At 35.2% G+C, this 24,052-nt stretch overlaps 1 protein-coding gene across 2 annotated transcripts; it reads right to left on the bottom strand.

The window, feature by feature from the left end:
- Nucleotides 1–20,199: 20,199 nt before the first annotated feature.
- LOC149578260 (uncharacterized) lies at nucleotides 20,200–21,163 on the bottom strand. Of its 2 annotated transcripts, none has more exons than XM_089827985.1 (2): nucleotides 20,855–21,163; nucleotides 20,200–20,401 (listed from the first exon to the last, which is right to left on the bottom strand). In XM_089827985.1, the coding sequence occupies exon 1, from the start codon at nucleotides 21,069–21,071 to the stop codon at nucleotides 20,865–20,867; it is 207 nt and encodes a 68-aa protein (XP_089684111.1). In that variant the 5' UTR covers nucleotides 21,072–21,163; the 3' UTR covers nucleotides 20,200–20,401; nucleotides 20,855–20,864. The 2 variants fall into 2 exon arrangements, with proteins under 2 accessions (XP_089684111.1, XP_089684107.1); XM_089827981.1 differs by having other exon boundaries at nucleotides 20,200–20,340; nucleotides 20,855–21,162.
- Nucleotides 21,164–24,052: the final 2,889 nt, after the last annotated feature.

Raw genomic sequence — 24,052 nt, forward strand, 5'->3', positions numbered from 1 at the left:
AGGGGGAATTGGGACCAACAAGTTCGCACACAAACTTAGATTGAGAGAGTTAAAATAATGGAATCAAACATTTCTCGACAAGGAACTCACAATGCTCCACATTTTGAGGCATATCAATCATAGAAGCAATGGTAGCCATAGTGTCAGCTTGCTTGTTATGGATTCTTGGTAGTTGACGAAAAGAGGTAGTGACAAATTTAGATTTGAGAAAGTTTGACGTCTGCTTGTAAGGCATTAACTTATCATCTTTGGTTTCATAGATATCATTAACTTGGTAGATAACTAACTAGGAATCACCAAAAACATGTAAATGTTGAATGTTCTATTGGATAGCTAGCTTGAGTCTTGTGATCATTGCCTCGTATTATGCTATGTTGGTGGTGCAATTAAATGCCATCTAATATGACTTGGGGATTATGTCTCCTTGGAGAGTGATAAACATAATGCCATCTCCTAAACCATTTCTTGTATGTGAACCATTAAAGTAAAACATCCATTCATTAGCTATATCCATGTTAAAGATGGCTTCATCTAGAAAGTCTGTCAACATGGGTTGATCATCTATCATAGGTGCTTCTACTACTAATCTACTATCACTTGCCCTTGATTGCCTTTCTATCTACATATTTGATGTCAAATTCACTAAGGATCATAACCCATCTGGCTAAGCGCCCTGTGAGAGTGGCCTTGCTTAGGAGATACTTTAGTGGGTCAATCTTAGAGACAAGCATTATTTTATGATGGAGCATGTAATGTCTCAACTTTTGGGCTGCAAAGACGAGAACAAGGCAAGCTTGTTTAATGAGTGAATAATTTAGTTCATACCCCACAAGTATTCTGCTAATTTAGTAAATGGATTTCTCTCTCCCTTGTTCATTATGTTGGGCTAAGAGAGATCCTAATGCGGTATCTATAGTAGATATGTATAGAATGAATGGTTTTCCTAGAATAAGAGCCATTAAAACTGGTGGATGTAGAAGATAATATTTAAGTTGTTGGAAAGATTCTTCACACTGGTTGTTCTATTGAAAGGATATTCTTTTACATAATAGATGTTGAAAGGAGTGACACTTATCTAGCAGTTGTGCGATGAATCTATGGATAGACTGTAATCTCCCTTGTAGACTTCTTAATATTTTTATATTTTCTAGAGGAGGCATTTCAAGTATTTCTTTTACTTTCTCTAGATCCACTTCAATGCCTCATTGGGAAACAATGTATCCTAGGAGCTTCCCAGAAACAATGCCGAATACACACTTTTTGGGATTCAAACAAAGCTTATAGCCTTCTATTTTGTTGAATATCTTCTCTAGGATGCCTAAATGATCCCTTCATCTAGGGGTTTTGCAAAGTAATTCATCTACATAGTTTTCCATTAGGATGTGCATGAAATCATGGAAGACGGTAGTCATTGTTGTTTGATATGTTGCCCTAACATTTTTTAGAACAAATGGCATAACATTCCAGCAGTATGTTCTCCAAGGGCATGTGAAAGTTATTTTGTGTTGATCTTTAGGATGTATTCTTATCTTATTGTAGTTGGAAAAGCCATCCATCAGTGATAACATCTCATATCCAATTTTCATGTCTACAATGATGTCTATATTTGGTAAAGGGAAATCATCCTTGGGATATGCCTTGTTAAGATCATGGAAGTCAGTGCATATTTGGATGCCCCTAGAGTGTTTTCATACAAGTACTAGATTAGATATCCACTCTGCATAATCAATGGGTCTTATGAAGCCGACATCCAATAATTTCTTCAATTCAGCTTTGACAAGGAAAGCAACTTGAGGATGCATCTTTCTTAATTTTTTCTTTACTGGTTTCACTCCTAGTTCTAGTGGCAAGTGATGAAGGACCAATTTAGGATCTAATCCTAGCATGTCTGCATAAGACCAAGTGAAGTTGATCTACCTTTCTAAAAAGAATCTAACAAACTCATCTCTTTATTCTTGTGATAAGGAGGCTACAAAATGTATGATCTTAGGGTTGTTAGGTGTTCCCAGATTTATCTCTTCTATCATTTTCACAAGGCTGATCTTTCTTTCAATGGAGGTATGTCCAATCTTCCATCCTTGGGTGCCTCAAAGAGGTTTTCACCCTTGGATACATCTTTTATTTTTACTTTTTCATGGTCTAATCCTTTCGGTTTTCACCAAGAGACTTAGTTTTTTCTTTTTTTGTTATTTTTCCAATTTTGCAACTAGAAGATGGATTTGACTCCCAAAAATATGCCATGATGTTTAGGTCAATGGAGAATCCTAACTTGTGATTGCCTTGTGGTAAATCTTCACAGAGCTCAAATAATTCTACGATGGCATCATCATTTTCAAACTGGTCAAATGTTGGCGGTCCTTGTTGGTCCCAATCAATGAGTTTGGGGTAGAATAGGGAAATACCATCATCAATGTTGAATAAGCTTTGATCAAAGGCAAGGATATGGTTGGTGTTATCAAAAGGGTCATAAGTGCCATGTTCAGAGGAGGGAGGGCTTGGGTCCCAACATATTTCATCACAAGATTTTGGATGAACTGAAGGGCCAGCAGAATTGCTAATGATATGCTTATCATGTATGGGTAGTTCAACAGGATCAAAGATGTGGTCAAGACCAAAGGAGGTATTAGGGTCATCAATGTTGGATGCAAGCTCCGTGGGCTTGGGTTGGGTATTCTCAGATGCCTTTTCATCATTTGAAGCATTCACATTCTTAGACGAGGATGACTTAGTATTAGGGAGACCTAAAACAAATGGTTTGAGTCCAAGCCCCAGGCTACGAGGTCATCCTAGTGCAGTGATGGGCTAAATAATGCCTTGCTTTTGAGGTCCTAAGCCACTACATCTATCATATCCCTTTTTCTACATGATGGTGAATCCAAGTCCATACTTGTCTGAGGATATAGGAGTAGATTCTTGTTCTGCTTTAGCCTTTTTAATCCATGTAGATGTGTTTTCATAGACATGTTCTTCATGTAGTCCACCTCCTCTAGTGAAATTCATAGAAGGTCTCTTTTGAAATTTGAACTTAGGCTTTTTTTGCATAAGTTATGATTTACCATATGATTTGGGAGAGAGAGGGAGTTTCCCAATGTGAAAAGCATGTGACATGGAGTACTCACCACAACCTTGGTCTTCAATCTTGATATTTCCTTTGAACGTGGACCTGAGTGTGGAAGGATTAACAAATTTAGAGGACTCGAGATGATTTTCCACATGATTTGTTGGGACTTGGTATGCAATAGTTCCTCTAGGACTGGCATAGAATTGAAATGGGTCTCGATCACCAGGGATGGTAACCTCTACATTGTTATAGGAAAGTTTTAAGCATTAGTGGTATGTAGACGACACTACTTTCATAGCATGGATCCAAGGGTGTCCTAGTATCATGTTGCAATTCATTTCAATATCTAGGACCTGGAATAATGTATTTTCAGTGGCTGGACCAACTATTATGGGTAAGATGATGATGCCTTTGGAGAAGTGTTCACCATCATCATAGGCCTTTATCATGATTCTACGAGAGGGATCTACATCTTCAGAGTAACCCAAACCCTTGACAACTTTAAGGGTAGAGATATTCAATCCTGCTCCTCAATCTATCAAGACATGTCTGAACTTGGCATTATGGATAAAGACTTCAAGATGAAGGGGATTATTGTGGTTAGTTTTGTCCTTAGGAACATCTTGAGGGGAAGAGGTGATATGTTGTGATGCGGATAAGTTCCCAACCATGGCCTGGAATTGGGAAACATCAATGTTATCTTGGACTACTGACTCTTTAAGGGCTTGATCCAAGATCTTCTGATGTTGGGGAGATGCATGCAGTAGGTCCAAGATGGATATTTGTCCAGGGGTCTTGCCAAGTTTTTCAACAAGGCTATAATCAAATGAAGTAGGAGCATTAGGTCTACTAAGGGGTGCAGGTCTAGTAGAGGCAGTAGGTCTAGAAGGAGCTCTAGGTAGGGTAATCTTGGTACAATTCATAGTGACAATGTAATGAGTATCTTTAGTCTTTAAGGTGAATGTGGATATGTGGTAATTAGACTCATTGAAATAGTTGAGAGTGTAGTCATATCTGGTGCATGTGTAATTGGCCTGTGAGTCAGAGTTTGAACTAGAGGCTTTACCTTTGTCATGATTACCCAAAGGATCTTTAAAGATGGTATGATCAGCATTAGATGGTAGCAAGGAGGGATCTATAGTAATTATACTGTCATCGATCAGGTCTTGGATTTCATGTTTGAGTTGAAAACATGATGTAGTCTTGTGTCCTCTAGTATGGTGATAATCATAGACTTTCTTTTCATCCCACCATTCTAATTTTGTTGGTGGCTCATCCTTGATTGGGGGTAATTGCAAGAAGTTATTACTTAGTAATTATTGAAGTGTAGTGTCAAGAGGTATCCCCAAGGGTGTGAATTTTCCATCTTTGATTCTAGGTTGTCTTTGAGGTTTGTCTTGCATGGAAGTCTCAGTTTTCTATTGTACAGGTGGTGTTTGATAAGGAGTTTGTGAATTTGTAGGGTTTGCACCTTTCAAAGTCAGTTGAGGTTGTGCTATGCTAATTGTTCATGCCTCCATAATACCATCATTGGTCACAAATTTTTTTGGAGAAAAAATTTTCCTTTTGTGTTTTCCTTGTTTGTTTTGAGGATTCCCTTACAAATAAGAGTGTCTTCAATACTAGCCCCTTTTTCATCAGTTTGGAAATGGTTCTTGGACTTTTGATCTTGAGTTCATACATTAAGTCGAGGACTAGGTTTCCAATGCACAAGTTAACTTGTTGTTCTTTAGGAATGTTTAGTGAGCATTGACTGACTAAGTTTCTCCAGCGTAATTAGAATGTGATAAATGGTTCTCCCATCTTTTGTTTAGTTGAGCACAAATCAGAAAGTGTCACCTCATTTGTAGTGTTGAATGCAAAGTGGGAGATGAATTTGTCGACTAGTTCTAACCAGGATTTTATGGTATCGGTAAGTTTGGAGTACCATTTGAGTGCAGGCCCACCCAGAGAACGAGGGAACAATCTCATGAGGTAGGTGGGCTCAATACTGAGTTTGGTACAAGAGGCACAAAATTCCTTGATGTGATCAATAGGGTTTCCTTTTCCTCAGTATTTTTTGAATCTAAGTGCCTCAAAGTGTTTTGGGAATGGAGGCATATACAGAATTTTATCAAATGGATTAGAATGTAAGTCTTGTTCTATATATAGAGTTTTTTTCTTCTAGACTTCAAATGCCTTCACTTGTTTGGAAAGTTGTTTGAATTATTGTAGTAACTCTTCATTAGGGTTTTGCATGATAGTTTTCTCTTCAAGTCTTTTGTGTCTATGAGTAGATCATTTTCTATGGCGAGAACTATGTCTACTTGGTTCTGACATTTCTATGTCTAAAGAGTTGGGTGATGTGTCACTAGGTGGTAGAGGTATGTAAGTTACTCAAAGACAAAAGGGTCCTTATGATACATGTTGTGGTACTTGTCATGATATTTGTTGTGGTACTTGTTGCGGTATTGACTACAATTGGTGTACCATGTGTTGTTGTTGCATCACTTGTTGTGCTCGTTGTTGTGCCATTTTTTATGGTTATTGTTGAGATATCTATGTTGGTTGCATGTGAGACCATGTATGTCACTATTGTTGTAGAGGTATATGTTGAGGTTGTTGTGGCATATGTTGTTGTTATAACAAGTGTTTTTGATAGGAAATTTGTTTCTCAAGGCATCTTTGGTATTTCAATTGTTGTTTTAGTTGCTCTTGTTGTTTGGCAAACATGGCTTGTTGTTGGAATTGTTGTTGATACATTGTGTGTAAGTCAAGTGGGTTTACATTGGAGTGTGTGTTAGGGACATTGGATCCTTGCACCACTTGAGGTTGTTGTTGTGGTTGATGTTGTTGTTGATGTGTTGAATGTGTGTTAAGTGGATTTTGACTTGGTTGTGTACTATGAATGTTAAGTCCTTGTACCACTGTAGGTTGTTGTTGTCTTGCAAGTTGGTTATTCCCTTGAGAGTTGAACATCATGTTTGGGTTGTTGTTTTGATACCTTTGTGTGTTGGACGTTTCTCCCTGGGACATCATATTGATTTGCTAATGAGACATGTTCCTTTTCAAAATGGGTGAAATATCAATAAAACTCTTCCTTTGTATGTCAATAGGGGTTGTTGCAATTCATGTTTCACATGGTATACTCAAGGGAGGCTCCATAACATTTGATGTCATAATATTTGGTAAATTTAGGAGCAAGGGTGTACTTGGTTAATCTTCCTCCAAAGTAGGTATGTTTGGCATCCTTAGGGTACAAGTCCCTTTAGGCACATCTTGTTGTTACATTATGTGATTGAGATCAAGTCTTAATATCCCTTTGGGCTATTTAGGAAGAATCTTGTTTCTATTTATTAATGGTGGTTCATCAAACAAGGGATTGATGTTGATGTGTTCAAATGTACTTTGGAGGATTTCAATGGTTGATTCTTGGTGGGATCTTATAGTTTTCATCATTGTGTTTGAAAAATTCCAAAGGTTGTTTACCCCTTTCTAAGTCCAAATTAATCATGGGTTGTATGGTTGCGAGTGTTGAGTTGGTTTGATGTTTGGACTTAGGCCCCTCCAAGTTTGGGGTGAATTTGACAATTTCTTGGGCTGCAAAAAGTTTAAAGTTTTTTCGAAAGGTTTTATTTTAATATGCCCTAGCTATTTCTTCATCAGTGATTCTGTAATTAGTGTTAGAGTCATCACTTAGGTGTACAATACATTATTGTGTGTTTGATATGTTAGGGTTGGAGGTACTTGTGTTGGGTTTGTTGAATTCAAAGGAGTGTGTTTGTTCATCCTCAGGTGTGGTTGGTACACTACCACCTCCAAGTGGTATCAGTATGAATATAGGTTCAAATTTAGGGCTCCATTGAACCATTCCATATGTAGGAGAGGTTTTTGAAGGAAACCTCATAGTAGGTGTGTTGTTTCGGGTTTGTTGTGTCATCCCTTGATTGTTGTGATCTTGTAGATACATGCTTAAGGGGTCTACAAATAAGGGTTGTGATGCTTCGATTTGGTCTTTGTCAAATGTTTGTTGGGTTTTCTTGCTCTTCTTTTGCCTTGGACAAAGTTTTGTTTGTGTTTGTACCTTAGAAAACAAGGGTTGATATAGTTCTTCAAGTATTCGAGTTGATTGTGTCCTTGTAAGTGTTGGCATGATATCGAAGGATGCAGATGCAATGGAGGAAAACCTAAATGGACTCTCTGCCTCCCAAGTGTGCACCTAAACTACCAACTATGCTCAAACAGTACCAAGTGCACCCTAGGTGTACTTGGGGGCCATAAGGTAAGTAGTTGGTAAGTAGAAGGTATGCAGTTGGTAAACAGAGGTGTTAGGGTGACTAAAATGTAGAATGTGAATGATTTGAGTGTTTTTAGGTGTTTTCTAGGGTTTAGGGATGTAATACAAGCTATGGAAGTCCAAATTAGGGTTTTGGAACATAGAACAAAATCCCTAATCACCAAGTGTGCTTTGAAACTACCAAATGCACACCTAAAGTGTGTAGTTGGTAAAACAGGGGTGCAGTTGGTAAAATAGGGAAAAATTTGATAATTAGGACGTAGGTATACAAGATATGAGTTTTTTTTGGATTTTTAGGTGTTTAGGGATGTTATGCAACCTAAGGAAGTGCTGAATGAACTAGGGTTTTGATATGCAAGGTGAAAATGTTCTAGGGAAGCTATGCAAATGCAAATGTAAATGACATTTTGGAATTTTGACCAAACGAGATGAAAATGTAGATTAGGGTATGCAAAATGAAGATTAGGGTTGGACTTAGACTTGAGAAGGATGTTAAAGATGTATGTATGCAAGGTTGATTAAGCAAATGGAAGTATTCTAGTGTTGATAGTGACGTTTGGGATATGCAAAATGAGGATAAGTGGTCAAGGAGACAAGTTGGTTGATAGACAAGTTGATAGGGTTTGATAGTCGAAATGATGTCAGGGTTTTGAACAATGCAAGATGAAAGGGATATACCACTAGAGTAAGTGACAATGATGTTTAGGGAGACTAAGAATATGATAATGTTATGACAAGGGTGCATGAGAAGGTTTTGAACTTAGGATCAAATCTTTGGAAAGTATTTTGTCTAAGAGTTTAACCTTGTGAAGATGGACTTTGGATCTCAACCAAAAAGAGATAAAAGACAAAAGATCAAGTTGATAAAGACGACAAGGTCAAATCCATCAAGACATAGATAGAGTTTGACCAAAGAAAATGATAAAATAGACAAAAGGACTAGTCAAGATCCATCATCCATCAACACTAGGAGATACTCTAGGACTCATATTTTTGACTAAGTTCAAAGGTTTTGGGTTCAAAATGACATTTAGGGTGGTCAAAATGATGGTTATGCTAATTGGATATGCAATATGCAGAGGTCCTAAGATGCGAAACAAAGTTTTGGGTGCAAGATGTTGTTTTGGGTCATATAGAGAATGAGGACCTACAAAGGCTTCTAGATTCAGTTTTAGGGTCCCAAAATGGTCATGGATGTACCCATGTGAAATATGATAGTACCAAGTGCACTCCAATATCACCAATTATTCCTATGGTGCACTTAGATCCGATTTGGGTGCAATTGGTAGTTTCATGGCATAGTTGGGAGACTAGGTTAAATGTGTGTTGATTCTGAGTTAGGTAATTGCCAAGTTGCTATACCAGAGAGCAAGGATGTTGGGGATGATGTTATGATTTGTTAGGAGATGAAAAATGAGATTATGACCTAAGGAATGAAGCCCTAAGTGAAGAAAATGATGGTTAGGACATACAGAATGCAGATCAGGACATGCTAAGACAAGGAAGGCTATCCAGGTACCTAAGGACACTTCTAAAGTCTCAAAATGTTGTTTGGAAGTCCAAATTGGGTTACTAGACTACCAAGTGCACTTAGATGGTACCAACTATGTCCATGGTGTAGTTAGGCCCAGTTAGAGCACAACTGGTAGTTTCAGAGGGTAGTTGGTAAGCTGAAACTAAGGTGATATCGGGGTTCTATAGTTTCTAGATTGATATTCCAAAGAGTCAAAGGGAAGAGGATACTGATAAGACAAGGATGAAGGTATAGAATGATGGTTAGGACACCCAAAATGAGGGTCAAAGTGTGAAAGATAAAGGTTGAGTATGCAAAGATGCAACATGGAAGATGCAAGACATAGATTTTGGGGTTGAAATGCGAAGACTAAGGGATGCAATGTAAACCCTAATGAATGCAATATGAATGATGATAGATGAAAAATTAGGGCTAATGAGATGCAATATGAGACCTAGAGAATGCAAGTATGATGCTCAAGCTATGGTAGATGCAAGTAGATGCTATGCAAAGATGGAATCTAAGTCATGCCAAGCATGTCTAAGGTTACAAGTTGTCATGTTTTCCAAGTTTTGAATGCTTTGGACCAAATTTTGCAAAGTTTTGACAAAGGTTATAATGTTTTGATAATGTGTGAAGTTTTGACAAGGTTTGAATAGCATCCAAGGTGTAAATTTGCAATTTGGCTTTTATCTTGATTAATGTTTTACACACACACACCAGACACAATAAGACAAGAATAGTTGTTGTTAAAGTGAAAAGACACACCACAACCTAGGGTTTAAGATTGTATCCACTAAATTCCCACTTGAACTGAAGTTCAATCGCACTTATCCAGAGTGGACAACTTAGAATGTTGGCACCACAAGCTCCCCCTTGCACTCACTTCTCGGGGCTACCAAGGCCTACATCCTAAGGGGCATGACTTCCCAAGGGACTGTTGTCTCTACTAAGAACTGCGAGAATGTGGGATGTCTTCACAGGCATGGGTGATCCCTTGAGCTAGTGGATAGAAAATTTGTTGGCATCTAAAATAAGGTTTTTAGTATGGGCATTCCATCCAACAAGTGAATGATAAAATTCCTTAGAAGGTCTCCCAGCCCTGAGAATTGGGGTTTGACACACCACAAGGGTACTAGAGGAGAGTTATCACTTAGCAATACTGTCAACATGACATTAACCATATCAAGTTTTGTATAGTAGATGGAATTTTGACCTGTCTTTGACCTGTTACCGCTTCAAGGTCATCCCCTGGGGCTCACCAAGTGGTGAGTCTTGGGTCAAAGGTAGGCCTCTCTGTAGAAGTCACGCAAATTTCTCTTACACCTAAGATCCACGAATAGTGAGGGGAGAGGATATGTCCATGTAACTCCTAGGGTTCTAACAATGCATGGACACCAAGTAGTATAGAAAGTTCATTTTAGTGCACCAAACAAAGTGTTATCTAATCTAGGAAATCCACACACGTAGTTTAGACAAATACATAAGGTCTTCGACAACATCCTGCAAACAAGCATTAGTAGTTTGTAATGATTATGTCTTCATCCAACGATCACCACATAATGCACACATATCATCAGTAACATGAAAACATCTAATTTAGGTTCTAGAAAGAAACAAAAACCCTAGATGTATATTTTGAGTGAAATTTGTGCTTTATGTGAACCAATTGTGCTTTGATAGAGCAAACTGTGCTCCAAAAGGCTAGAATGACCCAGGATGCCCCAAGTACACTCAAACAGTGCTAATTGCACCCATGGTGCACTTGGGGCCTAGAAGGGTGCAATTGGTAGTTTCTAAGCACAGTTTGGAGACCAATTGCAGATTGTGGCGAAATGAGCCCTAAACAATACCCATAAACTAAAATTTTGAAATCTATCCTACCAAGTGCACTCAAACAGTGCAAACTACGCCCATGTTGCACTTGGGTCCCAAAAGGACACAATTGGTTGTTTCTAAGCACAATTGGTAAGCTGTGAACATTAGATCGGGGTTATGGTGACTCCTAGGCCCCTAAAATTGCTTCCTAGAGGTCCTAAGTGCACCCTGATAGAGCAGAGTGCACCCTAGGATAGAAAGTTAACAAAATGCATAAATGAAGGCCTAAAATCATGTTACTAGTCCTTCTAATTAAACTAGATGTTATAAGGAAGAGTAGATAGTCATTCCCTTCCAAGTGAGCTCCTTCCTTGCACCTACAAGCACAAAAACAAGAAATCGAAGTTAGTTTGCATGATCTTCACGTCGGGTTCACCAATTGTAGGATCACAAAATGAGCTAATATCTAATATACTATGAGAAAATCACAAACTCAATAATCATACATTGATACCCTCTAGTCTACCATGAAAGCCAAATAAACAAAGAAAGCAACACAAAGTTAAAATCCCCTCTTTCATTTGTAGCTCCCATGTCCTTCTTTCTTCTCCATATGATGTAGCTCCAATTGCCTATAATGCACATTACTAGGAAGCAAAAAGTCTATGATAATGATAATGACATGAGAGTACTAGAAGAAGTGATTTTAAGCTTGAGAGGCCAAAGACCAAGGGACAAGAAATGAGAGGAAAAATGCTCAATTTATAATCAACATGCAAGATGAGAGCATTGGACTTGTCAACTTGGATATGCGACTTGGCAAGAGATTCCTTTGGGAACCCATGAAAAGTTTGACACAAGATGTCAAATGTAGGATTGTATGATGCTTGGAAGTCAAACATGGCTAAAAATGGAAGAGGATCTATGACGCATCATGTGACACCTCAAACCCACTTAAAGCCAAGAATATATGACAATGGAAGCCAAATATAGATATGCGTAAGGGAATAAGAATATATGGATTATGACATATCTTAGCCAAGTGTAAATGCAGAATCCATGATGTGTCATGCCCATGTGTCACAATGATGTCAAGATTGTGTCAATATTATGTGGAATATCTAAATTAAAAATCCATATATCCACACAAATAGAAATTAGGAATTTGGAAATTATGAGTGGAAAATGGGACTTAGGAAATTGCTAATTTCCATAGTTTGTGAAGATGAATCAATTAATTAATAAAATATCAATCAATTGAAAAGGTTAGTTAGGAAGAATAAATAGTGAAATGACATAGGATTAAATTATGGGTTATTTAATCCTATAAAGAAAGTTAGTAGATGATTGGCCAATTTGATTAAATAAGTGAGACAATATACTTTGATGAAAATGTAGATTGACTCAGATGATAATGGGTAGACCAAAGCCATGGTCAAATTAAGCGATTGATTAAAATTGATAACATGTCAAGGACACGTGACATGAATTAAGGACACGTAATATTTAATTGATATAGTAAATGCTACAGGATCAATTGATTGATATGGTTGATCATAATAACATCAGCGAACACTGTCAATGTTATTAAAATGCTTTGATGATGTCATGATCTGACATTGAGGGACTTGACAATGTCAAAGATCGGATGATGTGAATGACAGTTTGATTTAGCACTACGAGCCATGACAGTACTAAGGTCAGATTGATAGGTTTCTGAGGCACTGAAAGCCATGAGAATGCCTAGGATTGGACAGGTGATGATTGATTTAAGGTATCTGATATGTTTCGGGTTGATTATGGTTGATTTTGGGTAGATTTGGGGTGATTCCGTGTTGATTTGATATGATTCTAAGTTGATTTGATATGATTTCAAGTTGATTTGATATGATTTTTGATGATGTTGAAATGGTTCCAAAATGATCTGCGATTAATGTGAAAGAGGATATGAATGATAACAGACACTATTGAGATATAATCAAGTTGGCCAAAAGATTAGAATTGGTGAAATGAAAAAATGGGATGAGTTAGAATGAAAATGTGATAAAACCATATATGCGAACCATTTTTGAGTGTCTACACCTACATTCTTGCTCATCTTAAGGGGGGGTGTTAGAGTAAAGGGTTAATTTTATTTCATATATAAAATTACCTTTACTTTCTTCTTAAGATTCACTTTATGCACATGCATTTCTATTTAATAATAAATATTAATTATTAAATGTCATTTACCTCTTAGGGTTTCCCTTTTAGGTTTTACGATTTCCTTCTATAAGGATTGATCAATTGTAAATTTCATTTATTCTTTCAATCTGATAATATATTCATTCTCTTTGTCTTTGCTTCTCTGTGATAGGTTCTTGCATGTAGGTGTTCTTCGGGTTTTGTGGATTTGTATTTGCTCAAATCCTTCATTTGTGATGTGATCCTTCAAGTAAATCTTTTTTTTGCTACATGATTGTTTCATATACCATTTGTTACCTATTATGGAGGCTTGGTGAGCCTTTCAAAATCTCTTTATTAGTCTACCCCATGAATTGCATTGTTTGTATATTGTTAATGACTTTTTTTGGCATCTGTATTGTAAGTGGTTAGCCATGTTTCCTTGTTCTCCCAATGACCTTTTTAACGATGACTTGTAAATTTGCTAACAATGTGCCCTCTATGGTATTCACTAGTATTAGCCACCACCTTTGTTAATGTGACTTTGATCTCTAGACAACACTTGGGTTGTGGTTATCTAAGGGCTAGCACCCTTTTATGTTGTTGATTTTAATAAAAACTAAAGAACCTCAATTTTGATTTCAGTGCAAGTCATTTTTGTGTTATTTATTTTAAAACTAAATAAGGGTCTCCTTAGGTAAATAGGTTTCAATTTCAATAAAGATATATTAATATATTTAGGTTAAGTATGTTTAGCAATTAGTATTAAACTATTTAATTTATCAATTTTTGTGTCAACACTATTAGGTGTTAGAGATGTTTTAAACTATGACTAAAAAAATGAATTAAGTGCTTATATATAAATAAACATAAGGGAGAAAAACACAACATTCAAATTTGTAAAAAAGCTTTATTTTCACATTTTCTACTAGCATTATATTGTGACATCATGAATTTGATATTTTAGATCTAATACTCTAGATTTAAACAATAAAGTTTCCAAATAAACTTCTGTAAAAAATCAAGAATCATTTGAAATTAAAAGCCAAAAACTAAAGATACAATTAGATCCTTTCCCAATCACTTTTATCATGCATGAAAAACCTAGAGTCAAATCAACTTTCTACTAATTGCTATAAGGAGAACATGTTGTATTGACCAATTACAAGTTTACTATTAATTTAATGACCTTTTTATTTGATATATTTAAACCACTAACACGATGCATCAAACCTAAAATTTCCCATAAAACTACATGCTCCCAAGATTTCCCTATCACTAACTAGCTAGAGAAGACCTCATTGTTGGGTGTTCAATAGTGACTTTTCCCCTTCCTTGTAAGTCATCCATCTTTGACCTTCATTTCCACTTTTATACTTCTACTCTATTTTTCAACAGAACTATATAATCTAATTTCTAGCACGTTTGTATTTGGCACAACTTTCAAATACCTCTATGCTTTTTGTTTCCTATTTTATATTTTTGCATTGGGCTAAAGCATTTTCATGTTTTTACTTCATGCATGAAGTTATCTATATTAAACAATAGATGTGAATGGTTGAGAGAACTAGCTAGTTGCAGAGATTTCTTGGCAACCTTAAATTTAATCTTGTTTGCATTAGTTTTTATATACTTACATATTGTTTAGTTAAAAATAATTGCACTTAAACATCATATCTTTTAAGAAGAGACTAACTTTCAAACATCATTGCACCACTTTCAAACATTAGATAGAGCTCATCCAACACTAGATTGGTTTTTTGTCTAGGGGGTAAAGTGGAATTTTAATCAAACAATATGCATTTGTTGCATTGATGATTCACAAATTGTTTTTGACATTTTATTACATATAATTGTTAAACATCTTATGAGTCGAATAGACACTCCAAGCCTTAAAATATTTTCTCAAAAATCTTCTCTATATCAATCACTGTGTTCATAACTCATAGAAGAATTTAATCACCAATAATCTTACCAAGTTTAAAGATTACAACAAGCCAATTTAAAGTTTGAGTAATTTTGGAGTGAGTTTTTAAAATTAGACAAAAAGCTCTATAGATTTTATCTATTATTTAAAGAACTATATTTTTGCAAAAAAGATTAAAAGTGTTTAATATTTAGTGTTAAATTAGTTAATTTTTTAAATAATATATTAACACCGATAGATGTGAAATATTTTAATATAAGATCAAATAAATAACTTGATTTTTCATATAAATAAAATTAGGGAAGAATATTCAATTATTGGTGTACCAATAATTTCAAGTTTTCATATCTTAAAAAAATGTATTTATTACAATCTATTAGTGTTGGTCTACTACATGAAGTAATTTAAAAGGATGTCCTAATGATTTGAAACCTACTTGTGGATTTTTCATTTTTTTGGATAGCGTGATTTTTTTTGGAATAGTTAAAAACAACAACTCCACTAAAGTTGACTACAAAGCTTATACCCATGCACCCAAAGAGGTCCTAGGGTGAGAGATTATTTTAAGATTTTAGTTTACCTCAAATTGAAGACAAACTTTTTTCTCTTTTTTATTGTAAGAGTGAAGATCAACTTGTAGATATTCTCACCATACTTGTTTGTAAAGATATATTTCTATTTCATTGTAGAAATCTTGGCTCACTACCCATTGAAGGGTGTGATGGTGTAAACTTCATAAAGTTTAAAAAGGGGTTTTAAGAATTAATCTTTGCTTGGGTTAACTTCCACCTTTTGTCTCTTGTAGGAATATTTAGAATATTAGATTCCATCCTTATGAGGTGATGTATTGCACCCACATACTATGCTAGATGGCATGCTTAAAATTGGGAGTTACTTTGTAAATCCTCTCTTTCACCTCTAAATATTTGAATATACAAAGGTACATCTCCCCCCCCCACCCCCCGCCCCTTTTTTTTCCCCCTATAGAAGCACCTCTATGTTATACTTAATTTATCTCTCTTATGGCATCTTTAGGCTTTATGCCATCTACATAACCATGAATTTTCTTTCCTTTAGTTTTACACCCTAAATTTTGTGTCTCATTCTTGAATTAATTGTTGATTTTAGATAACTTTATCATAATAATTCACCTTTAACAATTACTCTTTAATTAATTCTATTTTAATACTTTATGTCAATTTTCTTTAATTTTTAATAACATCAAATATTGTAACATCATACCTAACCATATAGACATGAAATCTAAAAGAATCAACTTGTCAATATATTATAACGTCATATTCAATTAATGCTGACTGAAACTTTAAAAATTGAGAATAAGCTTACCAAGTAAATTGCTATTAAATTTCAAGAAGCAATTTTGAAAACCACAGAATAATTAAATGAAAAAAGTTGTTCAAATATTTTCCCCAATTGCTTCTATCACACCACAACCCCTTGATATCCATCAACTTCCCACTTACTATAGGAGATAAAACATGTCTGAAGAAAATAAAACATACAAATGAATCTTAAAAAATCACACAACAAAAATTGAATCACAATCATCTCATTTAAGCTTCAAATCCAAGAAAATTTTGAAATCCTTTGATATTTTCACTCAGCTTCTTCGCACTTATTGTAGGAGATAAAACATGTCTGAAGAAAATAAAACATATAAATGAATCTAAAACTATCACACAACAAAAATTGAATCACAATCATCTCATTTAAGCTTCAGATCCAAGAAGATTTTGAAATCCTTTAATATTTTCACTCGGCTTCCCACTTACTGTAGGAGATAAAACATGTCTGAAGAAAATAAAACATATAAATGAATCTAAAAAATCACACAACAAAAATTGAATCACAATCATCTCATTTAAGCTTCAGATCCAAGAAGATTTTGAAATCCTTTGGTATTTTCAGTCAAAATCATCTCTTACATCAACAAGTTATAGCCCTTGACACAAACTTAGGCATCCTTCCATACCCATAAGAAGATTTTGAAATCCTTTGGCATTTTCCATAAAAATCATGTCTTACATCAACAAGTTATAGCCCTTGACACAAAGTTAGCAGCCTTTCCATACCCATAAGAAGATTTTGAAATCCTTTGGTATTTCCACTCAAAATCACGTCATACATCAACAAGTTGTAACCCTTGACACAAACTTAGGTACCCTTTCATACCCATAAAAAGATTTTGAAATCTTTTGATATTTTCACTCAAATCATATCTTACATCAACAAGTTATAGCCCTCGACACAAACTTAGCAGCTCTTCCATACCCTTAAAAGAGATAACTCACTCTGCAACTAAGCTCTCCGGATGACCAAACCTCCACAAGAGAGACAAGAAATATTACAAACACCCATAGTATATATAACCTTAAAAACAAGGCCCCCAACATATAGACATTGAGTATATCGCATCAGCTAAAAAAACAAGACCCCAACAATATAGACATTGAGTATACTACATCAGGAGCCATATACAAAGTGAATATACTACATCAGGAGCCATATACAAAGTGAATATACTGCATCAGCTTCGATATACACAATGAATATACCGCATACCTGGAAGCAGCTAGGAGTCCGGCATGGAGGTTGAGTGTGGAGGCGGCTTGGTGTGGTGCTGGCGTGGCGTTGGTGGAGAAACTGGAAATGGCGGAGGACAAATAGAATCGGAACCAGTGGAATTGTTCTTCAAATCTTCGTCTGCCATGAATTGGGTGGGAATCCCTGTTGAAGGTTTCCGGCTATGGCGGATGGGACGCCCAGACATCTTTGCACCAATGATTTTTCTTTGAAAAACAAGAGTCTTGAAACAATTCGAAGAGTGTGGACCACAAAGTTCTTCAGCTTGAGAATGAAAATGAAGGGACAGACAAGCCTTGAATAGAAAGAGAAATAGAAAAGGAAAATGTTATATGTGGCGCGATTGAACCGAGCGAATCAGATTGGTACGGAGAATAGGCTTTGTTAGTTCGAGTCCTAACATCTCATCCACATATTTTCAGTCCCCACTTACTCGTTGACTTGTCGTATTCACTTTGGACTGACCCTAACTTCAGAGAATGAAGCACTCGATCAATTAATGATTTTCCCATTTCCTAGTCTAGATTATTGTTGTTTTGGAATTAAATTGTGTTTAATTTGTTTAAATCAAATATTGTGGATTTCTTTTTAGTGGATAGCAAGTAAGAGTTCATTTTGGTACTAGGAGTGTATTGTAGTGGTCAAAGTATTAACATTGTTGTGTCAGTTACTAAATTCGAATTTTTTTTTACCATTTTATTCATAGGCCTTGCATTTTTATTGGCCTTACATCTTTGCTAGACACCTCAAACTCTCATTGGTCTACTAAGTCCATAGGTCATGTGTATCCATTGGGCTAACATATCTGCAAGTGGTGTGTTTTGATGAGACTTGTGTCCATAGGTTGTAGGCCTTTGCTTGATTGTGAATTAGAGCTCATCTAATTGATAAAGTTGTAGAACAATGGTCAAAGCATAACATTGTTTTATCTATCATTGGAATTTAGACGCTTATCGAATTGTTGAGTTCATAGGTCATGTATCCCCACTAGACTAATGTGTTTGCAAGATATTCACATCCTCACTAGATTGATGCACTCATACATTGTAGGTCTAAGGTAATAATATCATGGGCGACGGGGCCCTTGAATTTATACTATAGATCAATGTTGTTTATGGATTAAATAGTGTATAACTAACTTTAAAAATTGATCACATGATCAAATTTTAAAGCCATCAAGCTAATTTATCAAGAATTTTGGAAATTTCATGCATTTAATTGTGTAATTATTTGAACAACTTTTTGAATCTCTCAACTTTTTAAGAAAATTTTGAGTAAGTGCTCATGTCATCAATAAATGTGTGGTGCAATGGTTAATCATAACATTGTTGTAACAATCATCAAAATTAAAATCTTCATCAAATCATTGAGCTTGAAGGTTATGACCTCTTTGTGACTAACATGTTTGCAAGAAGTGTGCCTTCATATAGTTGTCTTGTTTGCAGACTATAGGTCTTCACTTGATTGTTGTGATAACAACTTTGAACAAGGTGACAATGCCTAAGAAAACACAACAATCTAAACCTATTGGCTCCACCAAACATGAATATAAAGGTTGTACCCATGCGTCCAAAGAGGTCTTATACTCAAAATGGTTGCAATGAAGATTTGGATTTACCTCAAACTAAAGACAAACAAATTTATCTTTTGTTTTGTAAGGGTGAAGATCAAGTTGCAGAGATTCTACTTGGATTGCGACCCATATAAGGGTTTGATGTGAACTCCCCAAGCTTAAGGTGTGTGTTAGGAATCATGGACGACCCCATAGCTCCAGGGCCCATATGTCATTTTGATATGCCTTGCACTTCTTTCCATTGATAATGTGCTACTAATAGCATTTGTAAGTATTAAGATCAAGTTGTAGATGTTCTCTACATATTTCTATATCATTCCAAAAATCTTGGCTTGCAACCCATTGAAGGGTTTGATGTGAACTCCCCAAGTAAAGCTTAGAGGTGGGTGTTAAGAATCATGGACAACCCCATAGCTCTAGGGCCCATATGCCATTTTGATATGCCTTGCACTTCTTATAAGTTTTTTGGTAACCTAGCACTTCTTTCCATTGATAGCATTCTACTAATAGCCAAGATGAGAGTATTGACGCACCTTATGCATTTCAATTTGTCTTCTAGTCTTTACTTGGGTTAATTTTCTTCTTTTGTCTCTTGTGGAATATCTCAAGGAATCCCTACAAGATGTTTATCTTTTTATGAGTTCTTCACTTTATTTATTCCAAATATTTTTGGAATATTAGATTCCCTCTTTTTTAGGTGATATCTCTCTCCCTCTTTCCTTGTTAATTTCCTTCTTCTATAAGAATATTCCAAGGAATCCCTATAAGATGTTTGTCTTTTTAAACTCTCTTTATTTATTCTAACTATACTTAGAATATTAGATTTCTTCTTTTTGAGTCAATGTTAGATAACATGCATCTATGTTTTTTAATGTTTTTTTATCGAGGCCGAAGTCAAGGTTAATTATTATTATTATTTATGAAACTCCACAATGTTATAAAATCTTACCTAGATAACATGCATCTATGTTAAACATTAATTTTTTCCTTAATTTTATCCCTACAAATCTTGTATTTCTTTCTTAGATCATTATGTAGATATGTTGATTTTAAATTTTCATATTTATAACACTATTTCTTCTTTAAACAAATGCTCTTTTAATTCATCTTTTTCTTTATTTCTTATATCATTTTCATTTAATATTTAATCAAAGATTAACACATCATATACTTAAACCTTAAATCTAAAAGAATCTAACTTGTTCATATTATAACATCACATTCCTGATAGCTTAAAAATTAGACAACAAACTTACCAAGTGAATTGCTACCAAAATTCAAGAATCATTTGTTACCAGATTTGAGAACTACAAATTATTTATGAAAACAAAATACTATTTGAATCATTTCCCCGAAGTGCTTCTATCATACCAACACCCCTTGAGATCCATCAGCTTCCTACTTACTGCACCAGATAGAACAAATCAAAAGAAAATGAATCATGCTTCTCAAACACCCACAAAAATCTGCAACCATAACCATGAAAATAAATCTAAAAAACCCACACCTAAAAAAACATTCAATCACAATCATCTGATTTCATATTCAAAGAAGATATCTATACTCAGATCCAAGAAGGTTTTGAAATCCTCTGAATTTTTCACTCAAAATCATCTCTTACATCAATAAGTTATAGCCCTTTGCCACAAACTTAGCAGCCCCTTCCATACCCATTAAAGGAAAAACTCTCCCTGCTAAAACTAAGCTCTCTCCTGATCTCCAAACTTCCAGAGGAGATACAGAGCAGAGATATTACAAACACCCAAAGTAGATATGATCTAAAAAACAGTCCCAACAACATAGACATTGAATATACTGCATCAGCAGACATATAAACAATGAATATACTGCGTCGGCAGCTACATACACGGTGAATATACTGCATCAGCATCGATATACACAATGAATATACTGCATACCTGGAAGCAGCTAGGAGTCCGGCGCGGAGGTTGAGTTGGGAGGCGGCTTGTTATTGGTGTGGTGCTGGCGTGGCGTTGGTGGAGAAACTGGCAATGGCGGAGGAGAATTAGAATTGGAATTGTTCTTCAAATCTTGGGATTCCACCTCGTCTGCCATGAATTGGGTGGGAATCCCCGTTGAAGGTTTCCGGCTATGGCGGATGGGACGCTCAGACATCTTTGGCCAATGTTTTTTCAAACAAAGAAAACAGCCTTGAAACAATTCTTGAGCTTGAGAATGAAGGGAGAGACACACTGACTTAAATAGAAATAGAAAAAGAAAATGTTACATGTGGCGGGATTGAACCGAGCGAATCAGATTGGTATGGAGAATAGGTTTGATAGTCCTATTCAATCCCTGGTCGTGACATCTCATCCACATATTTTCAGTCCCCACTGATTCGTTGACTTGTCATATTCAGTTTGGACTGACCATTGGATCATTTAGAAGTCTAGATTATTGTTACTTTTTGGGATTAAATTGCGTATAATTGGTTTAAATCAACTATTGGGCTGATATATATGCAACACAAGTGTCTTCATGGACTATTGTGTTCATAGGTTGTAGGCTTTCACTTGATTGTGTGAGTAAGAGCTCATCTTGTTGACAAAGGTGGATTACAATGGTCAAGGCATAACATTGTTTTATTAGTCACGGACCCTCATCAGACTATAGAGTTCATAGGTCAAGTGTCCCCACTAGACTGATGCGTTTGCAAGATATGCACATCTTCACTAGATTGTTGTGCTCGTAGGTTGTAGGCCTAAGGTAATAATAGCATGGGCAATGAGGCCCCCAAATCCATACTATAGATCAATTTTGTTTATGGATTAAATAATGTATAACTACCTTTAAAATTTGATCACATGAACAAATTTAAAAGTCGACAAGCTAATTTACCATGAATTTTGGAAATTTCATGCATTTAATTGTGTAATTGTTTGAACTTTTTGAATCTCTCCTCTTTTTAAAGAAAATTCTAAGTGCTCTTCTTGTCATTAAATGTGTGGTAGAGTGGTCAATCATAACATTGTTGTAATAGTCATCATAATTCAAAGCTTCATCAGATCATTGAGCTTGTAGGTTATGACATCTCTTTTTGACTAACATTTTTGCAAGATGTGTGCCTTCATATAGTTGTCTTGTTTGCAGACTATAGGTCTTTACTTGATTGTTGTCATAATGAGTTTGAACAAGGTGATAATGCCTCAAAAAACCAGGGCCTCCAATAACAATCTAAGAAGTAAAGCCAATGAAAATAAGTCCTTTGAGCAATCTCTAACTTACTTACAAAACCTAAATAACCCACATTAAAAAAGCAGAGTATTTTATCTCTGTCATATTAATCTGTTTTAACAAATAAACCAAAAGATCCTAATAACATTTTCACAAGATGCATGCCTTTACAAAGTTGGTGTGTTAGCAAAATGTGTGCCTATGCAAAATTATTGTGTTTGCAAGCTATGGGCCTTCACTTGACCATTGTTGTGTTTGCATGACACATGCTTATACAAAACTATTGTGTTTGTAGGTTACAAGCCTTCACTTGTCCGTTGCATTCTTAAATTTGAACAAAATGACAATTTATGCTATTGTGATCACAGTCCAATTAGGCCCCGTTTGGTTGCTGGCATAGGAATAGAAAATTAGAATAGAAAAATGGAATGGGAATGGAAATGAGGAATGAGAATAGAAATAGGCAATTCCAATCATGTTTGGTGCACTTGGAATTCGACTGGGAATATGTTAATCTATTGTTTGGTTGTACAAAAATAGAATAGGAATAAGGTTAAGTTTTGTATTTTTAAAAACATTTTTCCTAATTTTTTTTTTAATTTATTATTTTTTTAGTTAATTCATTTTCATTTTCATTTTTTTAAACAAATAGATATAATTTTAAAAAATATTATTAAAAAAAATTAACAAAAAAAATTCAAAAAGTAAAAGTAAAAAAAAAAATTCAAAAAAAGAAAAAAATTCAAATTTTTTTTTTTTAAATTTTAAATTTTGAAAAAAAAAAAAAATTTAAAAATTTAAAAATATTTTTTAATGGAAAATCGGAATGGGAATAGAAATGGCCTATTCCAATAACAGATATTTTTTGGCATAGACATATGCTCATTTTAGGGGCAAAATTAGAATATGTCTTCCTATTCCCAATTCCGATTGAGCTTACCAAACAGCGAATATAAAACATATTCTAATTTCGTTTTCCTATTCCACTCATATTCCAGCAACCAAACCGAACCTTAGATAATTTTTGAATCTAAATTCATAAACCCGTGTTTTAGAAAGAATGTTACACATGAACCCATCTATATCTCATGAATGGTACTTAGAGAAATGAATTCCCATATGTACTAAAACTACAACTCAAACCCACTAATTTCTTTACACTCAAAATAATAATGTATTGGATAGTGAGACCCGTCAATGATGATCTGGCTACCATAAAGTCAAAAGAAAAAGATTACCATGCACAATCTCTCACCAAACTGCAAACCCAAATAATCCAGACGAACAAAACTGAGCTCTGAATCTCCGCCATATATGGTGCCCCATCATTCACGCTGAGTTGGGTTCGTGGTGTGTATTGTGTAATATGACAGAAACCCATGATTTTGATTGATGGAAGGAGAGAATGGCGGTTTGTGTATTAGCTGCCAGATGTTAGCGCTGATCGAGGTAAGTCTTTTGTAATGTCTTTTCCTCTCTTTCTGTCAACCATGACTGGCAGGCAGGACATGTCCATATGAAAGAGATTTATCTGTTCTCGTTCATTGTCATGCCTGGTTTTGATGAAAGAGAATTATCCATTTAAGCTCACATCCCTTGTTTTCCTCTCATGGATTGAGATGCTTTGGCTTTAGCTTCACTCAACTATTATTGAGATGTGTAAGTTTTTGTACTCATCAATGCTGATTATCAGTCTCCATGGAAAATCGATCAAATTATTGTAATGGACGGAGACCAGGAGAGTGCATCATCCACGATTCATTCTTCAATTATTCATCTTGGATGTGAAAGCTCACGGACAATTTTATGATTATTGTTTTTTTTCTATTAATCTAGATTTAGAATGTACATACAGTAAATTATCTACAATTAGTTTAGATTAGTGATTAAGTTTGATTATTATATTTGTTGTTTTAGGAGAG

This window comes from Cupressus sempervirens, chromosome 1 (genome assembly GCF_028749045.1).
Source record: "Cupressus sempervirens isolate cs-2001-9-10 chromosome 1, ASM2874904v1, whole genome shotgun sequence".
Lineage (NCBI taxonomy): Eukaryota > Viridiplantae > Streptophyta > Pinopsida > Cupressales > Cupressaceae > Cupressus > Cupressus sempervirens.